Source organism: Bombus vancouverensis, chromosome 6 (genome assembly GCF_051014615.1).
Source record: "Bombus vancouverensis nearcticus chromosome 6, iyBomVanc1_principal, whole genome shotgun sequence".
Classification (NCBI taxonomy): Eukaryota; Metazoa; Arthropoda; class Insecta; order Hymenoptera; family Apidae; genus Bombus; species Bombus vancouverensis.
Window position 1 is genome coordinate 14191244 of NC_134916.1, and position 26103 is coordinate 14217346.

Genomic DNA, 26103 nt, shown 5'->3' on the forward strand with positions numbered 1-26103 from the left:
AACGCGGTCGCATCGTCGCTCGGCAGCGCCGCGACGCCCTCGAGGCGAACTAGACGTGATACTCTGTGCTCGCCACTACTCGGACTTTTTGGCGTTTCTAACCTTGTCTTTGCGCTGGTGTGTTGCTCCCTTTGTTCATACGTATAACGTAGTGTCGTGCGTTATCTTTTTTGCTCTACTTTCTTACATACGTTGTTAGTTTGTGACCGTCAGTTCGAGGTGAATCGTTCGATTTGTGAGCAAGAAAAAGGAGAGTCCGCTGACGCGGATTTTCGTCTTACGAAAATGCAACAGATTTATACGGTAAGCGTTCTTTCTTTCCTTTAGTACGAGCCTTTTCGAGGTCAGTCGCGTCTTTCACGATCATTTTCAATCGCTGTCACTCGTTCGCGCTCACAAATATTTGAACGTGCATCTCTTTGAATCAACTCGTTCTATAGGTCCATTCGCATGCTGCGTATTTCGCGCGAAATTTTCGAAGCGAAAAATTATGAGTCGAGTGATGTTATAAATTACGTATTAATAATTGCGTTACGTGATCGACATGTATCGCGAAACGACGTTTTGTTCGTTATTACGTTGTAAGGTCAATAAGGACATTGATGTTTAATGTCGCGTAAATCGGCGTTCAAATTCTACTCGAACGACGCGACTGACAATATCACCTCACCTGCCGTTTTGCAACATTTCGCTTATAATATTTACGAATTGCGAAGCGTTGGGATATTCGAGGTATGGGATAAACAGGGCACAAGTTTAACATGCCCGCAGGCAATTTGTTATTTTTATATTACTACATACACGCGGCGAAGGTAAGAAGCCAGTTGCACTTTAGAAGAGCAATATATTTTTCTATAGAGGGCAATAGTGTAATTTTCTGTGTATGCCCTTGACACGGTTAATTTGCTTGGACAGTCGATAACATCAACTGTCTACAGTTTTTAGAACACACTTAACGTAATAATACTGAATTAAATGTCTCCACCAAGAAATTCAATATCAATTTTTATGTATTTTTATTCTGATTGATCAATACAATCAGGTGTTTGTGATTTTTTTCTACGGTCAAATCCTACTTTTTACGAAGATTGTACGTAATGACGATCGAGCTACGATCGATCCTCTTGAATAATATTTAAAGACATAGCTAAAGGTCGACCAACTTGACTGTTAAATTTCCTCATACGCTCTTCGTGTTGAGATTCTTCTACGATATAATATAGATTTTACGGTTCGTGAACAATATTGGCAATACTTTATTTGCATTATTTCTGGAGTACATGCGTTCACTGTATATTATTTATAATCTTCCGGCATTTCCTACGAAACATCTAACCATCTATCCCAGAACACCAGAATCTAATCTGAATCGTTTAGAAAATATATTTATCAAACGTATAATTCTAATGACAAGATCGGGGTGTCGAAAAAGGGAGAAGCGACAAAGGGAATATAACCATAGTTTCGTCTCCCATCAGAAGACCTCTTCTTTTTATTCTCTCGTTTCCATTCTCTCGAAGCGTCGAACGTGTCTCTTGTACAAACGGCAGAACCACGCTAGCTCTCTCCGTGTATTATTTTTTTGCTCTTTCTCCCTTCGTTCTTGTTTTTTCTCGTTTTTCTCTCTACTTTATCGTGGCACCGGGGACGGAAAGACTGGTCACGGATGTTGTTTCTTCCCTTGCTCTTCTCCACCGATTCTTCCCCGTTCTCACTCTCGTCCTTCGCCTCTCTGCATTCCATCTTCTTTCCTCTAGGCTTTTCCTTTGTCTCCCTGGAAACCTTGCGGTAGTTATGCGACGTTCAGCCCAGCCGCTCGGCTGGTGGGGTTGGAAAAAGGGGAAGGGGGTGACTCGAGGTTGTGTAGGCGGGAGGGGGCATCGGAGTTGAGGGTTGAAGGAGGAGAGGATACGGTCCTGAACGTGACTTGGATGCAATATTTAAAAGCGGCACAACGTCAATACTCCACTCTCTCCTCTTTCTCCTTCTACTGCTGTTTCCCTTGGTTTCTTCTTCGGCGACATCTTTGCGATCCCCTTTACGATCGGTTACAACAAGACGATCCTGAATCGGCTGCTTGGTCTGACCTTAACCCGGCATCATCCCCTTGTTCTTTAGAGGAGACCCTTTGCTATGGTCTGAAGGGAGCTAGACCCTAATGTTTCCTAAAATTCGTTACTTCATCCCTCGGCGCACCAGTGACCGGTGGCCGGTTTACGAAATTCCTCTCCGTTTAACTTTCATATTCTTTGAAAATCTTATCCGATTACCTTTTACGGATCGAGCAATAGGAAATTAGCGAAGGGTGAATTTTTGAACAGTTACGTCCACGAATTGATAAGGAACATGAAATATAAGAACGTGTGCCATTTATCGTGTGTGGTAATTCATTGGGAATGACGCTTAAATTTTAGATCACTCTCGACCGAGAGTTATTACCGCGCTCGTCTTTGCTAATATTGCCGCTTCGGGAATATTTTATCAATTTTTGACGCTGCTCGGTAATTTATCTCTAACGTCTTTCTCTGTGGTGGTCGGAGGAAGGACAACGAAGCGCAAAGGAGAAAAAAAGAAAGACTAACGAGCAGTGTGACATAAAAGGGCGAGAAAATGCAGGAAGTTATGACAATTATGAGCAGGGGAGGAAAGAACCGTCTAGGTGTGCGACGGCTCGTGAAATGAAATCGGTACGACGAACGATCGTTTATAAGTTCGACAGATGGAATTTTTCTTTTCATCCGCTTCTTTTGCTCTTATCCTTTTTCTTCCTTTTTTTTCCTTTTTGTTTTTTTGTCACAAAACTACGGATCAGCCGATAAATGGGTCTTCTATAATTCAATTAGGATATGAACCGACAGGGAAAAACAAGCAGAATACATTCGTCCGCTAATATTCGATTTTTGGAAATGTTATTAAGGAAAACAAAAATCTTGAGGTTCGTTAAATTATACCGATCGATTCGTTTTCTTTTCCGTTTCTTTATCTCTTTGTTCTTCGATCACACGTGATGTCACTTTCGTGACTACTAAATCCATCGGGAAATTTTCAAGCGTAGCATGCGAGTCACGGAAAGAAAACTCCTTGTACTGTATGTGTGTGTACTGTGTTCTAATTAAAAGGGAACTGTAAAGTTCACCCGTTTCATGCTTATCTTTATCTTTATTACATTTTCCCGAAACTTTGTTTTTCGTTCTTTATCGAGTTTAGCTATTTTAAAGTATCATCAAACATTTCTTTTCGCTTGTCTTATTTAACTATGTAGTCTTATTTTGTTGTAGGTTATTGAATATATCGGTTACATTTCCAACATTATGACTTATTCATGAATTAAGTCAAACTCGACACAGTTTCATTTTATAGACAGCGTCTATATCAAGGATATTTGTATAACACATTTCTCCAGATATTCATTGCGATAAAATAACTACTTATCGGATATGCTTCATTACGTAAAATATTATATTTGTTGATCATATTGTTGTACATTTTACGTAGATATTACTTATAACCTCAGGCATTTAATATTCGGAAAAATCGAGTTACACTCAGGACTTAAATGTTAATTCTAAAAATACGAACTTTTTATTACCGACTGTAGGATGAAACATCCTTGAGAAAATAATTTTAGCAATGTTATCATATTAATCAATAACAAACTCACGTGAATATCTTACACGTTGTTTTCTTCGCTGATAGCTAACTATGGTTATAAAACCGATTATATAACGCAGACACGGTATGGCCAAGGATTTTACGATGACCTTTACAAAACTCAACTTCTTGGAATTCGTAAAATTTGAAGGTTTATTTCTTTAGCGAATCGTTAGAAGAGGTAAAAATGGATAAAGTAGCCGGTAAAACGCTAACACTGTCTGATCAATTTTACACTGCGCCCTTTTGTGCGCAGTTAAACATTGTCAATAATTCTCAGACATCGCTTTATCCGAAATTTAATGTCAGATTAAATCCGGGAAGATATGGGAAACGAGAAATTATTTTCAGCAGATAATTTTGAAGATTTCCTGGAATTGTTTAAAGAAGCTGCTAAGGACTCGAAGAGACGTAAATTGATTCTGATGCAAAAATTGTATTAAATGAGATATTTTGATTTTTTCTTCTTTCAACGCATAACAGAATGTAAATATTTGAATTCCACCCCCCGTTATACGATCTCTTTTTCTTGTATTTCATTTTATCTGCACGCCCTTGCCCTTGACTTCCTCACCCAGACTGCCTTCAGATACCACCTTATCCCGAGCTTAATTCGCGGAAGGAACGGTCGATGAAGGGCGTGTCTGGATGTTCGAGAAGAGCAGTTAGGAGGAGAGAAAAATTTTATGCTTACATAAGAAATGCTTGCTCTGTAATATATTCCAAAGTTGAACATTTCGCAGTAACGTCAGGATGACATTTAGCATATTTTCAATCCCCTTACCATAGAACTGTGTTTCTTCTGTATCGTTTATCTTGCACAATACATTCTTGTATTATGTTTTGTTACATATTCATAACACAGGTTACAACGTCGATATTACAAGTTTTGTGTTAATGTCAGTAATGCATATTCGAGCATATTCACGACGCTTTAGCCAAGGACTATCTGTAATCAATATTTGCGTGTTGCTTTCACGTGCAGTACTAACTGTTATTGACCGAAATGCCACTCGGCCTGAGCATCGCTTCGTGTCGTTTCCTTCGATAATGATTCTATAAGGATTCCGAAAGGCATCCTCGAATCTATAAGTTTACACTTAATTCTGATACGTTGGCTATTCTGAGAACCGTTTAGGTGGTAACTGCTTCGTGATACTGGATTTATGAACTTATCACGTTCCTGTTAAATTTAATAATGGCACCAAGATGATGATTTACGAAAGCTGCAGCTCACGAGATACAACGATCCGAGTTGTAAAGTCGATCGCGAGACGGTTTAAAAGCTTCTAGCAGGATTAGAATGGAGAGGGAAATGAATTCGTTTATTTACCATTAAAGTCGGGTGTCAACGAATAAATTTCGCGCGTCACACCTTAACACGCGGGGGTGTAAAACGAGACACGGGTGAAATATTTATTTTAACGCTGTTGTAATTACGTATTCCGCTATAGTAGCATGTAATTTAGCTGTTGAATGCACTTACGTCACGGCAAGAGTTTACGAGCTGTGCGTTACGAGCGATTCACATAAGTGAAACTATAGTGGAAAGATGATTTAAAGTAACAGTACGAAGCTGCGGGTCCGAGAAATTCGCTGGAATAATACAAAAATCTAAAAGTATATTACGGTGGCTAAAAAATTGCGTGAAAGAAGAATTAACCTTCGTCCTATTATCTGCATGGGAAACGTAATAAAGTTATTCGTATTGCGAGCACGAATTGATTTTCATCTAGATTAGAGATACTAATTTCGCGACTTGTCTCGCAACTTGCCCCATCAACTCGTCCAGACTTTGTCTCCTTGCTATGGTTTACAGGAAGCTCTTCACGTTGTGTTACAACGTAGCGACGTAACTGAGGGAGTCTCCCGAGAACTTTCGACCTGGAAATTCAATTTTCATCGCGAGACTCGCAGTAATGTCTCGCGACTTCTTTTTTTCTTTCTTTCCTTCTCGCCGCCTCCTTTTTTCACGGATCTTATCTCACCCGGGAGACGTGGAATGCCTATAACGGGCGATTTTTGCATCTTTTCTCTTCGCATGTCAAGAATGAGAGAGGTCGCGAGAAAATAGGAAAACAGTCTGGAAATAAAGCGAGAGAAAGGATAGATAGAAAGTGTACGTGGGCGATAAGAAGAATGACAAAACGAACAGAATAGTTGGCGTTCACAGGGACATTTTGCACAGCGAGAGCCTCGAGTTATTTGGAAAAATTCAGAAACATTGCTTCTTACGGATTGTATTTTACGACTTGTTTCCAAGTAATGGCAAAGTGGAAATCGATTTCTGCCTTAACTTTATAGTCGAGCGTAATACAAACTGGATGATAGAATTGTTGCCACCGACAGCTGTCAGACGTATAAAATGCATTCGACTGTTGCATTCGATGCCGCGGACATATAAAAGTTTTAAACTAAAAAATAGTCTTCTTGATGACTGTCCGTGCATAACGCGACATAATTCGGCTTTTGTGCTTCTATAGCAGATTATATGATAATATTTGAGCACCGTATCTCCATGTTAATATCTAAGTTAGATTGACCGGAAAGGAAGATCGTATTTCTCACAGAGGAGAAGGAATACACCTGTTACGCTGTTGAATGGACAGGCCCGGCCGTATGTAGATTTGCATATGCATATTCACACTGAGCAACGGTGTGGGATTACAAACAATTCCTTGCACGTTATCCTCGAGCAAGTATTTAGATCTTCACACACAACGCGAAAAGAAAATGGACGCACGAACTCGCTTTTACGTCGTCGTAAATAATTTCCAAAATAAAGGGTGTTTCCGCGCCTTCGACAATTTCGACACTTTTATTCAGGAAAGGCTCCGTTGTGGCAGAACTGGCTTATCCTCCTTTCTTCCGACAATATTGAGGTTTGTACTGTCCAACGGTTCAAGGGTGATGCTTACAGGCTGATGTCCTATCGCTATCCTAGTATCTCGGTGAGACTAACTGGCAGAAAGGGTCGTGTTGCTTCAATGTGGCGTGGTTACATGTGTTTGCCTCATAGGTGATCGTGGTGTCACGTGCAAGGGTGTGCGCGCACCGTCTTTACTAGAGAACCAGCTACAGAGGGATAACACCATTTTATGTCCTTGGGAGGTCGTAAAGATACCAACAGACGTGCCTTCGCCCTTTCCTTCTTCTTTCTCCACCCGGAGCTAACGCACGTTTCCATCCATTCGTACACGCAGGAAACGTGCGGAACACAAAATCAGGCGCAACAAAATTGCCCTATCGACCTGTCTCTCTTCGCAACTTAGGAGGAAGATCGATCGATTCATTTAGTAGCCAGACCAGAAACACGATAAAAAAGAGGAGGAAAATAAACGGTGTATGTTAAGTTTCGGATAATACAGAATCTAGTCTCGAATGGAATTAAAAAATATTTAGATAATCTGATTGATTAAAGTTACTTAAATCGTGAAACGTTGAATTCAGTTCTGTGGCGCCTCTCTCTTTCTCTTTCTCCAAAAGCTGGTGTGGACGACGGTGCTTTATCGGTTAGGGAATACCAGCGCATCGTGACTGGCTAGAGATTAAAGCTATTGTTTTCGCGCTTACTCGAATCGAATGACCTAAGGGAGGACGAGAAATACGAACTCGTTTCGAGGCAGCTTCTCTGTTCATTTCTTGCCATGTACCGACTATACCTATACGTGCTTTGCTAATTTCCGGTAATAGATCTTCGCCTCTTATATCAACAAGCTCCTCTTGTTAGTGGCCCTCTCGGTGGTGATAGGATTTTATCGATGTTCAAACAGTTCCCCGTTTCATCTTGTTATTGTTCGGAAGGTCCGTTTTATTTTTGCTTCAGCGGTCGGTCAAGTGATCGATACTCTTCAAACTGATAACATTTGCTACATAGACTTTCTAGTTATTACGAGTTTCATCGTGGGCCCGCGTGTAAACCGTGTAAATCGAATAAAACGATCCACTTCTCCATTGAAAGCTACTTGCTCGTGAAACGGAAGAACAGACTACACGCGTGCATACTGTTTTTCAATGGCGAGCCCATGTAGGTAGATTGCGCATTTTTTAACGTTGTAGCCAGATACGCACGGCGGAACAATTTCCAGGGAACCGTCGCGTTATCACACTGCGGATGTTGAAGACACTAATTCCTGAATTGACAAGAACCAAAATGACTTATTCTCTATAATCTGCCAGAGATCCCTGGGCACTCGCGAAAGTTTCACCGGCTAAATGAACCCCTAAATCACTCAGACACGATTTATTATCGTTATTACGCGTCGTCGCGAGGTGGGAGGCTGCCAGAACCAGAGAAGCGAACAAAAATCGAAAAATGGATAGACAGAGCGGGAATAGAAGGGAGGAACAGGATTGGCGTTAGTGTTTACCGTCCGTTCCCGCGGGAATCAACCGTTGTGTTGGTAGCACTGAATGACACTATCTAACTTCACCCTGTTCGCTGATTCGCAGCGGCAATGTTTCAAACTCTCTTCCTCTCTTTAGTTTTTGTTGGCCCACTCCACTACGTTGCCCACTACCGTTTGATACGTTCCTGCTTCACTCGCGGTGACGCAATCTCAAAAAAATCCCCCGGTTATAAATGGCGTTAGAGATGAAAATGAAATTTTTCGTTGCTGCACAGTTCGCATTACACGCAATGCCGATGGTCGCATTACAGGTGAAAGCTTTGGTAGTTTTCGCGGCGGAAAGCTTTCGTCCCTCTGATAAATCCTTTAACGAGTCAGCATAATACGTATTTAATGACCTCCGCTCTCTGTTTCTATTCGGAATCACAGTTTTCCGATTTCCACGAAAAGGATGGGCCAATTTTCGAGCTATGGATCCCTGATATTTCCTATAGTAGTTATTCGCGCGCTGTGGTGGTGCGTGTTTGTGTGTCGAGAGGCGCTGACGTGGATTATAAGAAAGCGTGCGAGGGAGAAAATCTGTGTACGTATATATAATCGAACGAATGGCAGAAGGAGGAAGGATAAAGAAGGACAAAGAGATACAGGACGAAGGGAGGGAGGAAAAGAGAAGAATTCCAGCAGGAACACTGAACAAGAGGGACCCTTTCCAGGGCGATGCCTAGCTCCTAATTGCATGCCAGAGAGTGACTGCATCTCCACCCTTTTCCCTACTATTTTCACCCTCTCTATTGCACTCTCATTCTTCCTCTCTCGCGCGGTGAGTATTTGCAAGCTACCCCAACCCCCAACAGCACGCCACTCCGGAAACGTGGCATAAGAAACGTTATTGCGCCACTCCGTGAAATTTCCTGGTACGACCCTGTCTCTATCCCCTTTCTCCATTTCGTTACCCCCTCCCCCCTTTACCCTCGACGATGTGCATTCGGAAAAGGCGGCGAGCAAGTATATTACGTTCTGGGTTGACGTTCTTCCGGTATCCTTCCAACCGGGATGCTAATATCGCTGAACAAGAGTAAAGAAAGAAACACAACGCTGAGAACAAGAACGAAAGCAGTCGAGGGAAATCGTTTCATGGTCGTTTAAAAAATTTATCTTTCATACTTGGGCTGCAATTGGTAAGCGTACGATATATTTCAGTCCTTATGAAAACATTTCTTGAGAAAATATCAATCGTCCTTTACATTTTTCACCAACTTTTCGTTGCCGGAATACTTTTATCAGAGATTGCAAGTAATTAACCTGTCAAATTTGTGAGTGAATAGTTAGTATACATGGAACGACGATAAATTAAAGCAAGAGAATGGACGTTGTGAGATTGCATAAGAGAAGGTGAATAGTAGGATTTAGACATCAATGCTACCAAGTATTGAACGTCCACTGAAGGGGATTGATTTATTGCCATAGCTTTAGTCAAAAACAATCGAATTTGTCGAGTTCTCTGTACCATGCCGCTAGTAATATTCCATTTAAGAGGATTAGTTCGCTCCGTAATTTTCAATTTACCGCATCGCCGTTACTACTGTCCGTTTTAATTAAATTAAACCCAACTTCTACCTGGTCTCTCCTATTTCGAGTTGTCCCCGTCTCTGCGTGATCTGTATCATCAGCTTAACAAACCAAAATTTTCAATACTGTCTTCGTGTTTCCCTTCGATAAATACAGTGACAAACGAATTCATATAAATTTGTATTCCCAATATCTCTTGCGATATCTCTGTACATTAAAGGATAGCGGCTGCGATTTCTAGTCGAGGGATAGTGTCCTGTACCTGTTGATCCCTTCCTGGGGTCCTCGATCCTCCGATTCTGTTCGTCTTCTGTACGTAGATAGAAGGGGGTAAGTAACTGCTAGTAGGGAACGGGGGTGGAATTATGCTAGCTTCTCGAAAAGCAATAAAATAAATCATGCCATGCGAGAACACGCGTTGCGACTCTGTATCTATCTACCTTTCTCTTTCCTTCATACTGTTCTACCTTCGATACGTAGCAGAAAGCTACCGAGACGACTTCTCCCACGGGAAATCAGAGAAAGATGCACTACGACGTGAAGGACTCTTTTCTCATCCCTCGAACCACTCTTTCTTCTTCATCGTTCTATGCCCTGCCTCGTTCTCTTCTTCTTCTATTCATAGAATGACGCCACACATTTTCGCTTTCCGTGTGCGCACGTGTTCTTTCCACTTTCTTGTTTTCCGGCAGGCGAACGTACAAATCGATCGGTCGTGAACAGGGATAAGATAGAAAAAGGAAAAGGAACTGGCAGAAAGGAAAGGTAAAAAGAACGTAGGTACTAACCGGGAATGCGAGTGTATTGTGCTTCGCTTTGAAAGCGTCAAAAGGTGTTGCTCAAAGATACAATCTATCATTGAGAAAACTCAAAAATCGATCATTATTCGATTTCCTTGTAAATTTATAAACAAGAATTATGATATTTACAGGATGAAAAACTTCAAAGTTGGAAGCTAAAAGATTAGATTAGAAATTAATCTCTATTTCGCCTGTAATTTACTTTTATCAAAAGTGATCTGAATTATTGCACAAACATTTGTAATCTGTAGATAACATTTGTACCATCCCAAGATATGAGGTTATGTTTTTCTTTTTTCTCAGAATTTTCATCATCTCTACAATTATCAGTTCAATATCCACAGTTCTACTCTTTCTTTTTACGTCGTTTGCTAAAAACGAAAACCCCAATCTTGAAGAATTACGTCAATAGCGTTACCATATTTTGTTTACTATATTTTATTTTGTTCCTATTTTGTTAAGAAGAATCACTCTTTTTTAGTCGTATCACCGTGGATCAGCCTATATGATACGTTATAACAAAGGATTATTTATTTTCGAAAGTGCACGCCAATTTGTCGCGTCTTTCTATATACATATATTACGTAGCAGATGATACGATATATGTACTGTGTACATATAAAATATAGAATATGTACGCCAACACACATACGTATATTTGACGCAGTTATGTATACATAGCCACGGTGAACACGGGAAACCACTCAGAAAACTCGCTCGAGTCCCTTCGTTTTGAGACACGGAATATAGACTCGTATACACACTCCCATAAATGCTATACGTCTAACTTTTTATTTTATTTTATTCATTCGTCTTTCACGCTTGCATCATGCTCAAAGCTTACATAACTTCCGTATCAATTCCGTAATGTTAAATTCCCCTCTGTTAATAAGGCGTATATATATATATATAGAATGCCAAATCAGAATTTATTATCAAGTAACAAAGGTCGCTGTCATGATAACTTTATTTTTGCCGATTAAAAGAAGCAGCAGCGTAGTGATAAATATATTACACCTATAATTATCTCTTCTTTATTCTAACAAACCTCTTTACTTAACAATTCTTAGCCAACGTAACAGAAATAAACGTTGATCTTCGCAGTATTATACATCTGAACATAAATATATGAAAATTTATAAAAACTTTTCAATAACTTTAAAGCTTAGAGATATATACCCAAGCACCGCCATGTGGGTGCGTTAGGAAATAATGCGGCGACATTTTCAATGGAAGTTGCATTTTTGGTGACAATTCCAATTTGTAGTTTCTCAGCAAAGTAGCGAAACAAGCCTTCACCTGTAGCAAACCCATTCTCATTCCAACGCAAATTCTTGGTCCCTCACCGAAAGGAAGATATACCATTTTTTCTATAGTTTGCTTTCTCTCATCGCTGAATCGTTCCGGATCGAAAACTTCTGGATCAACCCAATAATTGGGATCGTTGTGCAAACCGTGAACGGATAGGAATATGTCAGTGCCAGGCTTCGCGCGATAGGTCAATCCATCGGATCCTTGAAGCTCGAACTCTTCCGTGCATACTTTATGCATGAAACCTAGTGCTGCGTGACATCTTTGAGATTCACTAATTACTTGATTCATGTACGTCATCTCCTTCAACGCCTCGTACGTCAAACCGCCGTGCTTCTCGATCGTAGATATCACTTCGTTTCTCACCTTTTCTTGAATCTCTGGACGAGCAGCCAAGTCATATCCAACGTAATTCATGGTGACACTGGATGTTTCGATACCATCAAGGTAGAAGGAAACTGCGTGGGCTACTACAATCTCTTCGGCGATGTGCTCTCCTGCTTTCTCCATGTCGATCATTAATTGAAGGAAATCTTTCCTAGGTATCGATTCGCTTCTTCTAACTTGCAAATTTTCTGCGACGACCTTTCTGAAAAATTGATCCACGTGTTTAGGCAGGAATTTGATCTTCAAGAAACGATTGACAGTAGGAAAGTGGAATCTGATTATAGATAATAAGGATTCGGCGAATGCTTCTCCAGAAAGTTTATCGAATGCATTAGGACGTGGTTCATCTTCGAAACAGTAACCCTCGACACCTAGGCCAGCGTTCGCCACAATTTCACCAGTGAATTTTAAAAATAATGCTTTTAATTCGATTTCGTACTTGTTGTTTCTTTCTAGTCGTCTGTTCAAGAAATTTTCGAATTTCTTACACACTCCGTTAACAGCTGTAAACAGGATCTTCAATCTCACGTTAGAAAACGCATAGGTTATACGTTTTCTTCCAGTTAACCATATATCTCCGGAACAGAAGAACGGATTTGTATATAAAAGAGGATCCGCGTTTGGATCGACATGAAATCCATTTTCGTGGAAGCTGGAGAAATTATTTTGCAGTACGGTTTTCACTAACTCAGGGTCCCGAACAACTAGTGCCGGCACTATCCCTTTGTACACTCCAACCATACTGTAATCTTTGTAATCTTCGTATATTTGACGAATAAGTCCGGCAAGATTCATTCTTCTTATTACTACGGGTAACAAGTGGCCCACGATTGGAATACATCCTTTGGCAGTTGGAATTCCATTTCTCTTCCAATGATTGTATACCAGATACAAATAAAAACAGAATAGTAAGAACGCTCCTATAAGGAGCGTGACAAATGCAGAAGCCATATGTTACTCACAGAGATAATATCGTTAAATTACTATTCCCAATTACAACTACTCCAACAGTTTCAAAAGCACAATGTAGAATGATCGTCGTATTGCAGTGCAATTCTATCTAAGCTTTAATGCCCAAAATGATTCTCCCACTCTAGTTGCCTTAATACGTATTATATTATGAAATCAAACTTTTTGGCCACAGTCGTTTATCTGAAAAATGTAGAAAGCGGACATATTACATACGTTTATCTATTTCACAATTGTTTTGTTTTATGGTGATAACACTTGGAGGAAAACAATACAGTACATATACATATTATTTATATATATAACTAGTTACTAATGTTTACTAATTACTATTGTTTGATATCAATATATTTTCTAGATTAATAGCCTTTTTACGTAATTTATAGTTAAGAAAGATCAGTATTTTCTTATATATGATTTTATTCAAAAAAACAGATTAGGGCTCGTTGTAGATTCTCTACACTTCACAGGTATTCCCATTGGGAATACCTAATTGTAGTACGTAACAAGAAAAATTAATCACGTTAAATTAGATATATTCCTGTTAAAAAGTCTTAATCTCCCTTCAAAACACCTATCAATATGCTAAACAGTTGTGCAAAAAATATGTAGCAAATAAAATTTCGAATGACGCGACCTTGAGATATGCGAGCCTCATTCCTAGAAACTATACGACATTTTAAAGATACACCCATTGTTTAGTAGTCGGTTGTCACATGTCACGCCTACGTCACGGTTATCTCTCTGCCGTGCTATTTCTTATCTGGTTAACTAAGCATTGAGTACATCTGTTTTATGTTATATCTCTACTATTCATAATGCAGTCGTCATGTCGAAGCAATGATCTTTATGAAAGCTAAAGAGTCTAATGAACCCATTAGAATCTCCGAATGCCTGTTCGTTTTCACGCTAGAGAAACTATCTGAAAACTGTTTTGTTTTACGAGAAACTCTTACTCTATTCCGTTTCGAAATGCAATAGATCAGACAAGACGAATTACCTGATTTTTCAGATTCTTGTTTGTCAACCTACCTCTTTTTTACATATTTCATTTTAACTCAAATGAAATTGATGAATTTGTAATTTCGCCATTTACCGTTTACTTGGTTACTTGGTTCATGTACGTCATCTCCTTCAACGCCTCGTACGTCAAATCGCCGTGCTTCTCGATCGTAGATATCACTTCGTTCCTTACCTTTCCTTGAATCTCTGGACGAGCAGCCAAATCATATCCAACGTAACTCAGGGTAAGACTGGACGTCTCGGTTCCATTAAGATAGAGGGAAAATGCATGAGCCGTTATAACCTCTTCGTCGACTTTCTCCCCTGTTTTTCCCATGTCGATCATTAACTGAAGGAAGTCATTCCTGTATATCGGCTCCCTTCGTCTGATTTCTAAATTTTCTGCAACAACTTTTCTAAAAAACTGGTCTAATTCTTTTGGAACTAATTTGAGCTTCAAGGGACGACCAATAGCGGGAAAGTATTGCCAGACTAAAGTTGTTAGCGATACCCCTAACGTGTTCCCAGTAAGCTGATCGAACTCCCACTTTGCTTGTTACGATGCATATTATATACATGTATGCGATCAGATTTGTCGATTAATGTCGGCTATCTCAAAAACGTATGTGAAAGATACATTATTTGTGTTTATCTATTACTGAATTATTTGTTTTATAGTTTATCGAGAAATGGAATAATACATTACAACGATACATGTATATGTAGTTTATTTTTCGTACATATAGGCCATATGGTACTGATAACAATATCACGTAAGCGCAAGCACGTGGAACGAAATAGTATTGCAAATCTACATTGTCTTCTCCAAATACCGCGAGGTTATTGAAAAACTTGATAGTTATATAAAGTGGAATAAAAATTACTGCTATTTAATATGAAAATGTTCCTCAATTGAATAACTTTTTTAATCTGCAGATAAATAGTTTTATGCCTTTTTGTGAAACTCGAATTGTTTTGTGGAAGACACGAAAGTAAAGAATACAACTAATTACATCGAATTATATATTTTCCAAAATCACTGATGCTTTATTTAAAAAATCTATGAATACGCCTAACAGTTTTGTAACACAACATTTCGAGAATAAAACCTCTAGTGATATGGCCTTGAAACATGCGAGCCTACAATTGTGACTCTACATGTGATTGTAATGATACAAACATTATCTAAGTGGCTGCTTCCGCCACTGATATCCCTTGTACGCACTATGTTGTTTTTCTCTGAATTGTGCTTTATTATGTTTAACGCAGTGGCCTTTTTCGAGTAATGAACTTTATGAAAGCTCCGCTAAGTAACGCTTAGATTTGTAATTTATTCTTCTTCCACAGTGATACGTCCTGAAATAGTGAGTGAGAGAGAGAATTCTGTCCTAGGCTAATGGCTAGGCTCTACGAATCCTGTTAAGTTTTCACGCTAACTGCACGAAACTATCGGAAAACTGTTTTGTTTCCCGAGAAACTTTAACTCTATTCCGTTTCGAGGTACAGCACGCGTAATATACGAAAGATAAGTAATGAAACAATACGTCCACAAGAATTTTCATATTTGATAGGCAACTTTCAGAAAGCAACTTTTCTATTTAATCACGAGAAACTATACGAAGCAATATGTAGCATTGATCGCGTTTATTTTCACAGAAATTTAATCTGTTAACCAGAAGAAACGAGTTAGCTAGTTACTCAAATTGCCCATTCTGTGTTTGAGTCTCCCTTTCCTCCCATTATTTATATGTCGTTTTATTTGGTCATAAATGATTTAAATGATCGCGATAGGTCCAGAAGGGGCAGGACGGTTAGGTTCCCAACAGCGCGCACACTCTAATAGATGTTTACTATCGCTTATCATTCTACACTTTGTTTCAATGCCGTTGTTTTATCACACGGTATGCGAATCACAAGATCAGCTAGGTCGTAGCGATTAACTATGTATCACACCACTATCATAGCACGATGTATGTATGAGCACAGCATATCCTATTTAAAATGATTTAAAACTCAATTGAAATTGATGAATCTGTAATTCCGCAATTTACCAATTGACGGTGTAATAAAGTAACGAAACACTCAGAATCTCTTATTTCTTTATCTGTAAAGGTTGTCACTTTCCGGAATGTGAAATTACTATATATATATATATATATATATATATATATATATATATATATATAAATTACTATAATTGCCTGAGTCTCCTTGAGGCGACGCAAAGGATTAAAAACAATTCCGATTAAGAAACGACTCAGTCAACAGGCTAATAGATCGCACATAAGTTACAAGAAAACTAATACGATATATATAGAAAATATAGAATGTGTATGTGGACATACGTCCATATATATTTGATACATTTGTATATATTTGACTTACCTAGCAATATAAGACAGGGGAAACCGCACCGGAAACTCGTTCGAGTCCCTTCGTTCTGAAGAACAGGATATATATCAGCTCTCGACACACTCTCATAAATTCTATATATCGTATACTTTTTAATTTTTCACGTTCATACATCTTCCATGCTAATATCACGCTCAAAATTTGCTCTACTTCTGTATGATTTCGATAATATCAAATTCCCGCCGCTAGTGAGATGCATATAATTGCAAATCGCAATTTATTATAAAATGTACAAAAATAACATCGTTACGATCATTTTATTTTGTAATCTGCCCATTAAAAGAAGAAATACTGTAGTGACTAATACATTACGTAGAAAATTACAATACATATGTTCTTCATTATATAACACATAAAAATGTTTTACATAAAAATAGTCAACACAGCAAAAATAATAATTTGACTTTATGTAGTACAATTTTGTATTCTATAAATATTAATACATGCATTGAAAAGTGCAACGATAACTTCAAAGCTTGGTGATATATACCCAAATACCACCACTTACTTCCGCCAGAAAATGATTCGGCAATATTTTCAATGGGACTTGCGTTCTTGGTGATAATTCCAATTTGTAATTTCTTAACAAATTAGCCAAACAAGCCTTCATCTGTAGCATAGCCATTTTCATTCCAACACAAATTCGTGGTCCCTCACCGAAAGGAAGAAATGTCATTTTTTCTATTGTTTGCTTTCTCTCTTCGTTGAATCGTTCCGGATCGAAAACTTCTGGATCGATCCAATACTTCGGATCACAATGCAGTCCCTCAGCGGGTATGATTATATTCGTCCCAGGTTTCGCACGATAGGTTAATCCATCTGAGCCTTGTAGCACAAACTCCTCTGTACAAATTTTATGCATGAAACCTGCAACCGTGTGACATCTCTGAGATTCGCTGATCACTTGATTCATATATGTCATCTCCTTCAATGCTTCGTACGTAAAACCTCCGTGTTTTTCGATCTTAGACATCACTTCGTTTCGCAGCTTTTCTTGAATGTCTGGATGAACGGCCAAGTCATATACAATGTAATTTAAGGTAAGACTGGACGTCTCGGTTCCATCAAGGAAGAAGGAAAGTGCATGGGCCGCTATAACATCTTCGTCGACTTTCTCCCCTATTTTTTCCATGTCGATCATTAATTGTAGGAAATCATTCCTGTATATCGGCTCCATTCGTCTGATTTCTAAGTTTTCTGCAACAACTTTTCTAAAGAATTCGTCTAATCGTTTAGGAAGTAATTTGAGCTTCAACAAACGACCAATAGCGGGAAAGTATTGCCAGATTAAATTTGATAGTGATGTGGTTAACGCGTTTCCTGTAAGTTGATTGAAGGCACTGGCAGTTGTTTCATCTTCGAAACAGTGACCTTCGATGCCTAAACCAGCGTTTGCTACAACTTCACCAGTGAATCTTAAGAATAACGATTTCAGTTCGACTTCGTACTTGTTGTTCTTCCCTAGCTGTTTGTTCAGGAAATTTTCGAATTTCTTGCACACTCCGATGACAGCTGTGAAAAGAACCTTCAATCTAACGTTAGAAAACGCGTAGGTTAGTCGTTTCCTTCCGTTCAACCATGCGTCTCCGTAACAGAAAAACGGATTTTTGGATAAAAGAGGTTCTGTATCCGATTCGATTTTCAACCCATTTTCGTGGAAACTCGAGAAATTACTTTGCAGCACGGTTTTTACTAAATTAGGCTCTCGAAGAATTAGCAATGGCATTGTTCCGTTGTATATTCCGACCATGCTGTAATCTTTATACTCGTCGTATACTTTTCGGATAAGTTGACCGAAGTGTATTCTTTTCATCAATACGGGTAACATATGGCCGGCGATTGGAACATACCCTTTAACAGTAGGAATTCCATTTCTTTTCCAATGATTGTGCCTCAAGTACAAAAACAAACACAATAGTAGGAACAGCCCTGTAAGGAGTGTAAAAAATGCAGACACCATCTTCTATCGCAGTGTTGTCAGAGCACTATTCCGAATTACAACTACTCGAACAGTCTCGGGAGCACAATGTGGAATGATCGGCGTATTGCAGTGGAATCCAGCTCAGGCTCTCATGGTTGAATCGTTTCCTCCCACTCTACTTGTTATCGTGCGAGTGTTTACGATCAAACCTGTATACGGTTATTGTCTGTCTTAAAAATCTAAAATAATATTATATTTCATGCCTTTATCTATATCTCTGTTATGTTTGTGTTATTTAATGATAACGTGCGAGGAAACACAGAAAGACAAATATATATATATATATATATATATATATATATATATATATATAATATATATATATACATATATATATTATATATATATATATAATATATATATATACATATATATATATAATATATATATATATACATGATGGTACATGTATGTAGATAACACGACAGTTATAAGCGTATCATTTCAATGTCACATAGGTGTCATTGATAGGTGTATCACGATTGTATTATCCTGTGTCAATATCGCGTGCTAATGTAAGTAATTAATAGTTACATAGTGTGAACTAAACTTACTTACTAATGTAGTATCGTGGAAAAAAGGCCTGTGGCTGCCTCGATAGCAAATACCACCACTCGATACTAACTAGTGTCAGACGATGGCAGCGCAGTAGTTAGTGCCTTAAGTTACGAACGTTCGGAACCCGGTTTCGAATCCGGCGACCGGAGTCCGATTTTTCTTCCACGATAAAAAAATGAGAAGAAAAGCAGCCGTACCCAGCAGCGACATCTACAGTCTAAGTATTACGATACTACGCTAATATTTAATATTAAAATATTTCCTAAATAAATGAGCTTTAAGTAATCTATAGATAAATAGCTTAATACTTGTTTATGGAAGTTAAATATATGATTCCAATTGGAAGAAAAATAGATTTAACCTTCACAGATTAGCTATAAGCACACCAAATCACACACTAGAAGAAAAATCTAATTATCCTAAATTATATTCGCCCCGAAATCACTGAACCTATATACAAAAAATCTGTATATATATATTTACCAGTTCCGCGATAAAGTATGTTGCTAATCCCCGTGGTTGATCGAACATTGCAATCGTTCAGAGTTTGTTATATTTTTCACATGGTATGTTGACTAAGTAAGAACTAGCTATCTAGCTGGAAGAAACCACCCACTAATGTGGGAAATGATTACTGGGACGATTGCTAAGAACAAAAGATAATAAATAAACTATCGAAGACGAGATCTAATTCGAGACAACAGGCATTTATTGGAAAGGGCAAGTGGCGACTACGAGTGTTGACTCGGGGGAGGACTACTAGGAATTAAATAAGGCAAAATTAGAGAATATAATTTATTATCAGTAAACAAAGATAGCAGGGATAGGCAAATGCCATTAAAAGTCGTAACAGTGAAGCCATACAATAACTTCAAAGCTTAGAGATATATACCCAAATTCCATCATCTACTTCGGATAACATAAGGTTTGCCGACATTTTCAACGGGATGTGGGTTTTTGGTGATAATTCCAATTTGTAATTTCTTAACAAATTAGCCAAACAAGCCTTCATCTGTAGCATAGCCATTTTCATTCCAACACAAATTCGTGGTCCCTCGCCGAAAGGAAGGAATGTCATTTTTTCTATTGTTTGCTTTCTCTCTTCGTTGAATCGTTCCGGATCGAAAACTTCTGGATCAACCCAATATGTAGGATCAGAGTGCAATCCATGAACGGATATGAATATCTCGGTGCCAGGTTTTGCGCGATAGGTCAATCCATCTGACCCTTGCAACTCGAACTCTTCTGTGCACACTTTATGCATGAAGCATATAGCTGCGTGGCATCTTTGAGATTCGCTGATCACTTGATTCATATACGTCATGTCTTTCAATGCCTCGTACGTTAAACCTCCGTGTTTCGCAATCGCAGATATCACTTCGTTTCTCAACTTATTTTGAATGTCTGGATGAACAGCCAAGTCGTATCCAACGAAACGTAAGGTAATGCTGGATGTTTCGACTCCGTCAAAGAAAAAAGAAACTGCATGAGCCGCTACAACCTCTTCATCGATATGCTCCCCTGTCTTTTCCATGTCGATCATTAATTGCAGGAAATCATTTCTATGTACTGGTTCGTTTCTTCTGACTTTCAGATTTTCTGTGACGATGTTCCTAAAGAATTGGTCCACTTGTTTAGGCAGGAATTTGATCTTCAAGAAGCGATTGATAGATGGAAGGTAGGATCTGATTATAGATAATAATGATTCCGCTAACATATTTCCAAAAAGTTGATCGAAGGCATTTGCATTTCGTGCATCTTCAAAGCAGTGACCTTCAATGCCAAAACCAGCGTTCGCCACAACTTCACCAGTGAATTTTAAGAATAACGATTTCAGTTCGACTTCGTACTTGTTGTTCTTCCCTAGCTGTTTGTTTAGGAAATTTTCGAATTTCTTGCACACTCCGATGACAGCTGTGAAAAGGATCTTCAATCTAATATTGGAAAACGCGTAGGTTAGTCGTTTCCTTCCGTTCAACCATACGTCTCCGTAACAGAAAAACGGATTTTTGGATAAAAGAGGATCTGCATCCGGTTCGATTTTCGACCCATTTTCGTGGAAGCTCGTGAAATTACTTTGCAGCACGGTTTTCACTACATTAGGGTCTCGAACAAGTAACATTGGCATTATTCCTTTGTACATACCGACCATGCTATGATCTTTGTACTCTTTGTATGCTTTTTGAATAAGTTCGGCAAAATTCATTCTTCCCGTCATTAGGGGTAACAGGTGGCCCAGGATTGGAATAGATCCTTCGACAGTTGGAATTCCATTTCTCTTCCAATGGTTGTGTCTCAAATACAAATAAAAGCACAATAGCAAGAAAGCTCCAACGAGGAGCGTAAAAAATGGATAAGTCATCTTTTGTCAGCGGAAATGATATTGTTAAAACACTATTCCAAGTCACAATTACTCTTGAACTCGCGGTCGTACAATGTACAATGATAAGCATAGTAGAGAGCAATCCACCTTAAACTCCCATACTTGGTGCGTTTCCCCTACTCCGTTTGCTGTAGTATATATTATATTCAGTCGAACTCCTCATTTCTTATCGTTTGCTTTAAAAACAGAATATATCGACTGATAATGCGTTCTATAATGCGTTTATCTATTTGTGATTTACTTTTATATTCTGCTGTGATAACACACTAAAATAGAAAATGGTACGTGTATAAATCGCTGATGCTGCATTATGTAATATGTAGGCGATACGGTATTAGTAGTTGTATCATGTCAATATATATATATTTTATGGAATAAAATTAAGAATAGGAAATTGGAATTGAAACGTTGACGTTGAAATTGGAATAGGAATGAAATTTTATCATTATCAAAAGCGTTATCAGTATCGAAATGTGGTAGTTTACTAGTCTGTATTACTCCGTAAAGATCTAAGAATTGTATTGAGTGAAATTAAGCAAATTACTTTCATTTGAAATTAAGGTATTTCCTACGTTTTTCTAACCAATCTGTGGTTGATTAGCTTGATCCTTTTTTATGGAAGTTAAATACATCCAAAATTTATGATCACTTTCGGAATAAAGATAAATTATATACTTTCTTGAATGATGTACAGTTACACCAAGGAGTAAAAGAAGGAACTAATTACATCAAATTATGAACTTGTTGAAATCAGTCAATCTTTATACAAGGAGTTTATCGATATGTTAAACAATTTCGGAGATGATCATGTACAACGATTTAAATGGGTCAATCTATATAAATAAAATAAATTAGGTTTCAAGTGCTTCGACATTGAAAAATACAAGCTTAAAGGTTTGACACTCTGTGTTACTGTAATGGATCAGCCATTATTTAATTGAATTCTTACGTCATTGCCATATCCTATGCGTGTTAGTTCCTATTTAAATTGTGCATTGAGTGTAACTATATTTTCTGTTACAGTTCTACCGTGTTTAATGCAGTGGCCTTTTCGAAGTTGCGAAGTTTATGAAAATTACGGTAGGTAATGCGCACATTCGTAATTTATCCTGTTTCAAATATGAGACATACTCTTTACTCTTTGTACGATATGAATATTAATAATTACATTACTTATGGTGACGCCTAAGATGAGAAGATACTACTATATTTGACATTTTTCCTATGTCTCCTTCAGACAATACAGTTAGAGTTAAGCGACGATCCACTCGATAAATGAAATTATTTTTGAAACTCAAATGTTGAAAGAACAATTTAATTTAATAGCGAAGGAGATCGATCTCTCGGTGAATTTTGCGCTCGTGGAAGTCTGCTAAATGGAGCTTAGACTCAGATCGCTTCCGATAAGGTGTCCTCTCGCCTCTCTTTACCTCGCTGGTCTTTGCCAAAGGCAGCCTCTGGTAATTAAGTCGAGCCCACAGCAACGTCGCTTCCATTGTGTTGGGCAAATGGGCTGTTTAGCCCGGACACATGACTTCATCCCCCTGTTATTGTGCATGTACCGACGCAATCGATCACCACCCTTGCTTTATTCTCGCCATCTCAACCCCACCATCCTCTATCTCTTCTCCGTCTCTTTTTCTTCTTCGACTTTCCACCGATTCTGTTCCAACCCTCTTTTTCTCTGGGCTAATTCTGCCCTCCTTTCCATCAACCTCGATGTCTCGTCGGGCCTTCGATAATCGCCTAACATTAGATCGGAACGTTTAAACGAACAGGTAAAAAAAAAGTACTCCGAAAGTTGATTCGAACGAACTCGGTTTGTCGTAATACGGAAAAGATAGACACTCGTCTCGTAGCCGAATGACAAAAACTCCCGTGTCAGTCTCTGTGCCGAAACCCTAGAAACATCCGGACGGAGGATTTGCTAGAACAAGTTTCCAGTTCGAGTCGAATCTGGCCGAATGAAACGTGATTCGACGGTAGTAATACGTGGTGTATGTTTTCCCTTTTTCGAGTACATGCCGTCAAACAGTCTAGGCACAGATCACACACAAGAGGAAAACGAAAATATTGTTCCATCAAGATACATTTTGTTTGTGTCGGCCAAGTGGCGCTCTGTCATCTCTTTGTACGTGTATACGACCACCTCTGTTGAAGTATACCCGTCTGAAAGATGGGAAATCCAGTTGAAACGAATTCAGGAAAATTCTCTCTAAGGAGTGGACGACGATTCGTGCTGCTTTCCCGCAAGAGTTTCTGCGAGCTCTTTGACACCGGATACTTTGAAAACGTGCGACGAATATATAAAATATGTCACTTTAGCGGTAACTATTTCCTTGGATATAAGCAGCACTTTTTGACACTATCGAGGCGGAATTACTTCTCCTTCAAGATCGTGTTTCTCCAGATTTTCATTCGAAGCATGAGATCTTTCCATATATACATACGTTACATACATAAAGTAACTAAATACTTCGGAATTTTTATGTTTATTTAGATAAAAGAAATTTGCTCGCTATATTTTTGAAAGACACGTTTGGCCACAAATTCCTTCAAACTTGTTTGCAATTATATCTTCCGTTGTTAAGTTCGCGTTAACTTTCAAGTTGTTATATTCCGGAGGAATAGCAGACAGCTCATAACTTCGGAGCGTCGAACGAATCTAGTTTCGCGAGAAACTTTGGCGACACGGTGAACTTTCGCGACACGTTGCGAATATTTCACGTACGTGAAAAGAATGTAGGATGTGACTGGTTGGTTATTTTGTAGGTCGAGAAGGGAAAACGAGATGGTTCCGCAATTGATGACAATCGGTATCAATTACCATCGACCACGTACGATTGTCTTCATGTAAGACGGATATTGAGCGCTCCATCGACGGTACCCCTTGTCCTTAAACCACGTTTCTATCGATCAGATGTGGTTTGGAAACCACCTGACGCTTCGAGGATCTGCCTCGTTCCTGAGGAATTACACGATGTTCACCACAGATGCACCGATCCTTCGGTGAATAATGGCCTTCCGAACTAAGGAATCTTGTCACGAATTCTTAAAGCGATAAATCAACCGACGCTAAATACAACGTTCCGACGTTGTGAATTTGTGAAAAGCGAACGATGGATGTCTAATTGGAAAAAAATGTTAACTAGAATCTTTCTTTGCATTATGAAACATCGTTGGCGGGGCAATTGCTGCTTTAATAAATTTATGACGTATGGAAGTTGGTTACAATTATGCGCTTTCAAATTAATAGTGTAATTATTCACGGGCGGCGATATGCGTCGCGCTTTCCACAAAATGTAATAAAGTAGACAGGTGGTTTTCAATGCGCCTGGCGACCGACCTCTGAAATGTCCGACAGAAAATAAAGCTCTGATATGTCGGTGTTGAAGCTAATAACTTAATTTATAATGTAATCAGATAATTTTTAGTAACAGAGAGAGAAGGGAACATCTATCTTTTTCTGTAATGTTTAATAAAATGTTAACAGAGAATAACGTGAGATACTTTCCTGTTTTCGTTCTGGAACAATATTACATGTGAAACAATCTTATTTTGAATAAGACGTATGTGTCTTATATGTCTAATACGTTATATAACGTCTAATATTATACGATGTTATGTAAAGTAATCTTATCTTGTTACACATACATTAGTAAACAGTGGAATATAATTCTCCATATCAAGAAACTATAAATATAAGTATCTTTTTCATGGCTATTCATTTCAATTTATCGAAATCAGAAATTAAATCGACAAGCAGAAAATTCTTTGACATAAGAGACATTTATTACAAGGATACATTTAAGTATAAAGAAGTTAATTCTGAGAGAATTTTCGATCAAATGGGCATTAATCTACATATTACTATGAATATCGTGCGTATTTGCATTCCTCAGACGAATATTCTCAAACTCAGCATCTTCAAATACCCTGGCGACGTCATTCTTGTGATTCCATAATGATTTGTACTATAAAATATTTATATTTACTAAATGACTGTGACTAAATATTTATAATTACACAAAAACAGTTTATATTCATGAAATAAACATTAATATTGTATTATTATTCATTATTACGGATATATATATCTGTTTAATACATCTGTTTTTATATAAATATAAATATAAATATTTTACAGGAATGTTATTGATAAATGTATTTTTCTCGACCATCATACACAGCGTATCTTTCCACTTATCAATTAAACGTTGCTTGGTAACACGTGGCAATGACTTGGATGAATCTCTACGCAGTTATGGTTCAAATCATATACATACACATTAACAGAAATATTTAATCATTATCGGAATGACTTGCGATAAATTTTTATCCAACATTTATTACATGAAGGTTAAGAACTGTTTTTGCAAGCTAATCCGTGTATTTGTACATCTTTCGATCTTTCACAAATGCATAAGTATCAGCAATCTATTTGTAAAAAATCGATTTTCTCAGTGATTCGATCGACGATGTGTGTCTTCGAAATCCTGATACGAAGGTATCTTCCATCTGGCACGTGTAGCATAATTTTCTTATGTTTCATTCAGTGGCATCCTGGATAAAGATACGGTTTGGCGAGCAACCTTTGCCGATTTATTTCGACACCAAATCCGACAGAATACTACGACAATTTCGGGGTAGCCTCTTAGCCACGCGAGGCTCACGGTACCTGAGTTTTCTCTGCGTTCGTTCTGAGAACCGTAAACTAGAACAAGCTGCCGT

At 38.3% G+C, this 26103-nt stretch overlaps 2 protein-coding genes and 1 long non-coding RNA gene across 3 annotated transcripts; 1 reads left to right on the top strand and 2 right to left on the bottom strand.

Annotated features, from left to right (window-relative positions):
- LOC143302785 (uncharacterized) lies at window positions 1-25375 on the top strand. The gene is made up of 3 exons (XR_013058575.1): window positions 1-303; window positions 22396-22452; window positions 24145-25375. It is a non-coding gene; the product is annotated as an uncharacterized LOC143302785 (long non-coding RNA).
- Window positions 9490-14359, bottom strand: LOC117157582 (putative cytochrome P450 28d1). The gene is made up of 2 exons (XM_033335728.2): window positions 14232-14359; window positions 9490-13219 (listed from the first exon to the last, which is right to left on the bottom strand). The coding sequence occupies exon 2, from the start codon at window positions 13016-13018 to the stop codon at window positions 11528-11530; it is 1491 nt and encodes a 496-aa protein (XP_033191619.2). The 5' UTR covers window positions 13019-13219; window positions 14232-14359; the 3' UTR covers window positions 9490-11527.
- On the bottom strand, window positions 16689-21443 carry LOC117157583 (uncharacterized). The gene is made up of 3 exons (XM_033335729.2): window positions 19868-21443; window positions 18589-18610; window positions 16689-18413 (listed from the first exon to the last, which is right to left on the bottom strand). The coding sequence occupies exons 1-3, from the start codon at window positions 21349-21351 to the stop codon at window positions 16920-16922; spliced, it is 3000 nt and encodes a 999-aa protein (XP_033191620.2). The 5' UTR covers window positions 21352-21443; the 3' UTR covers window positions 16689-16919.
- Window positions 25376-26103: the final 728 nt, after the last annotated feature.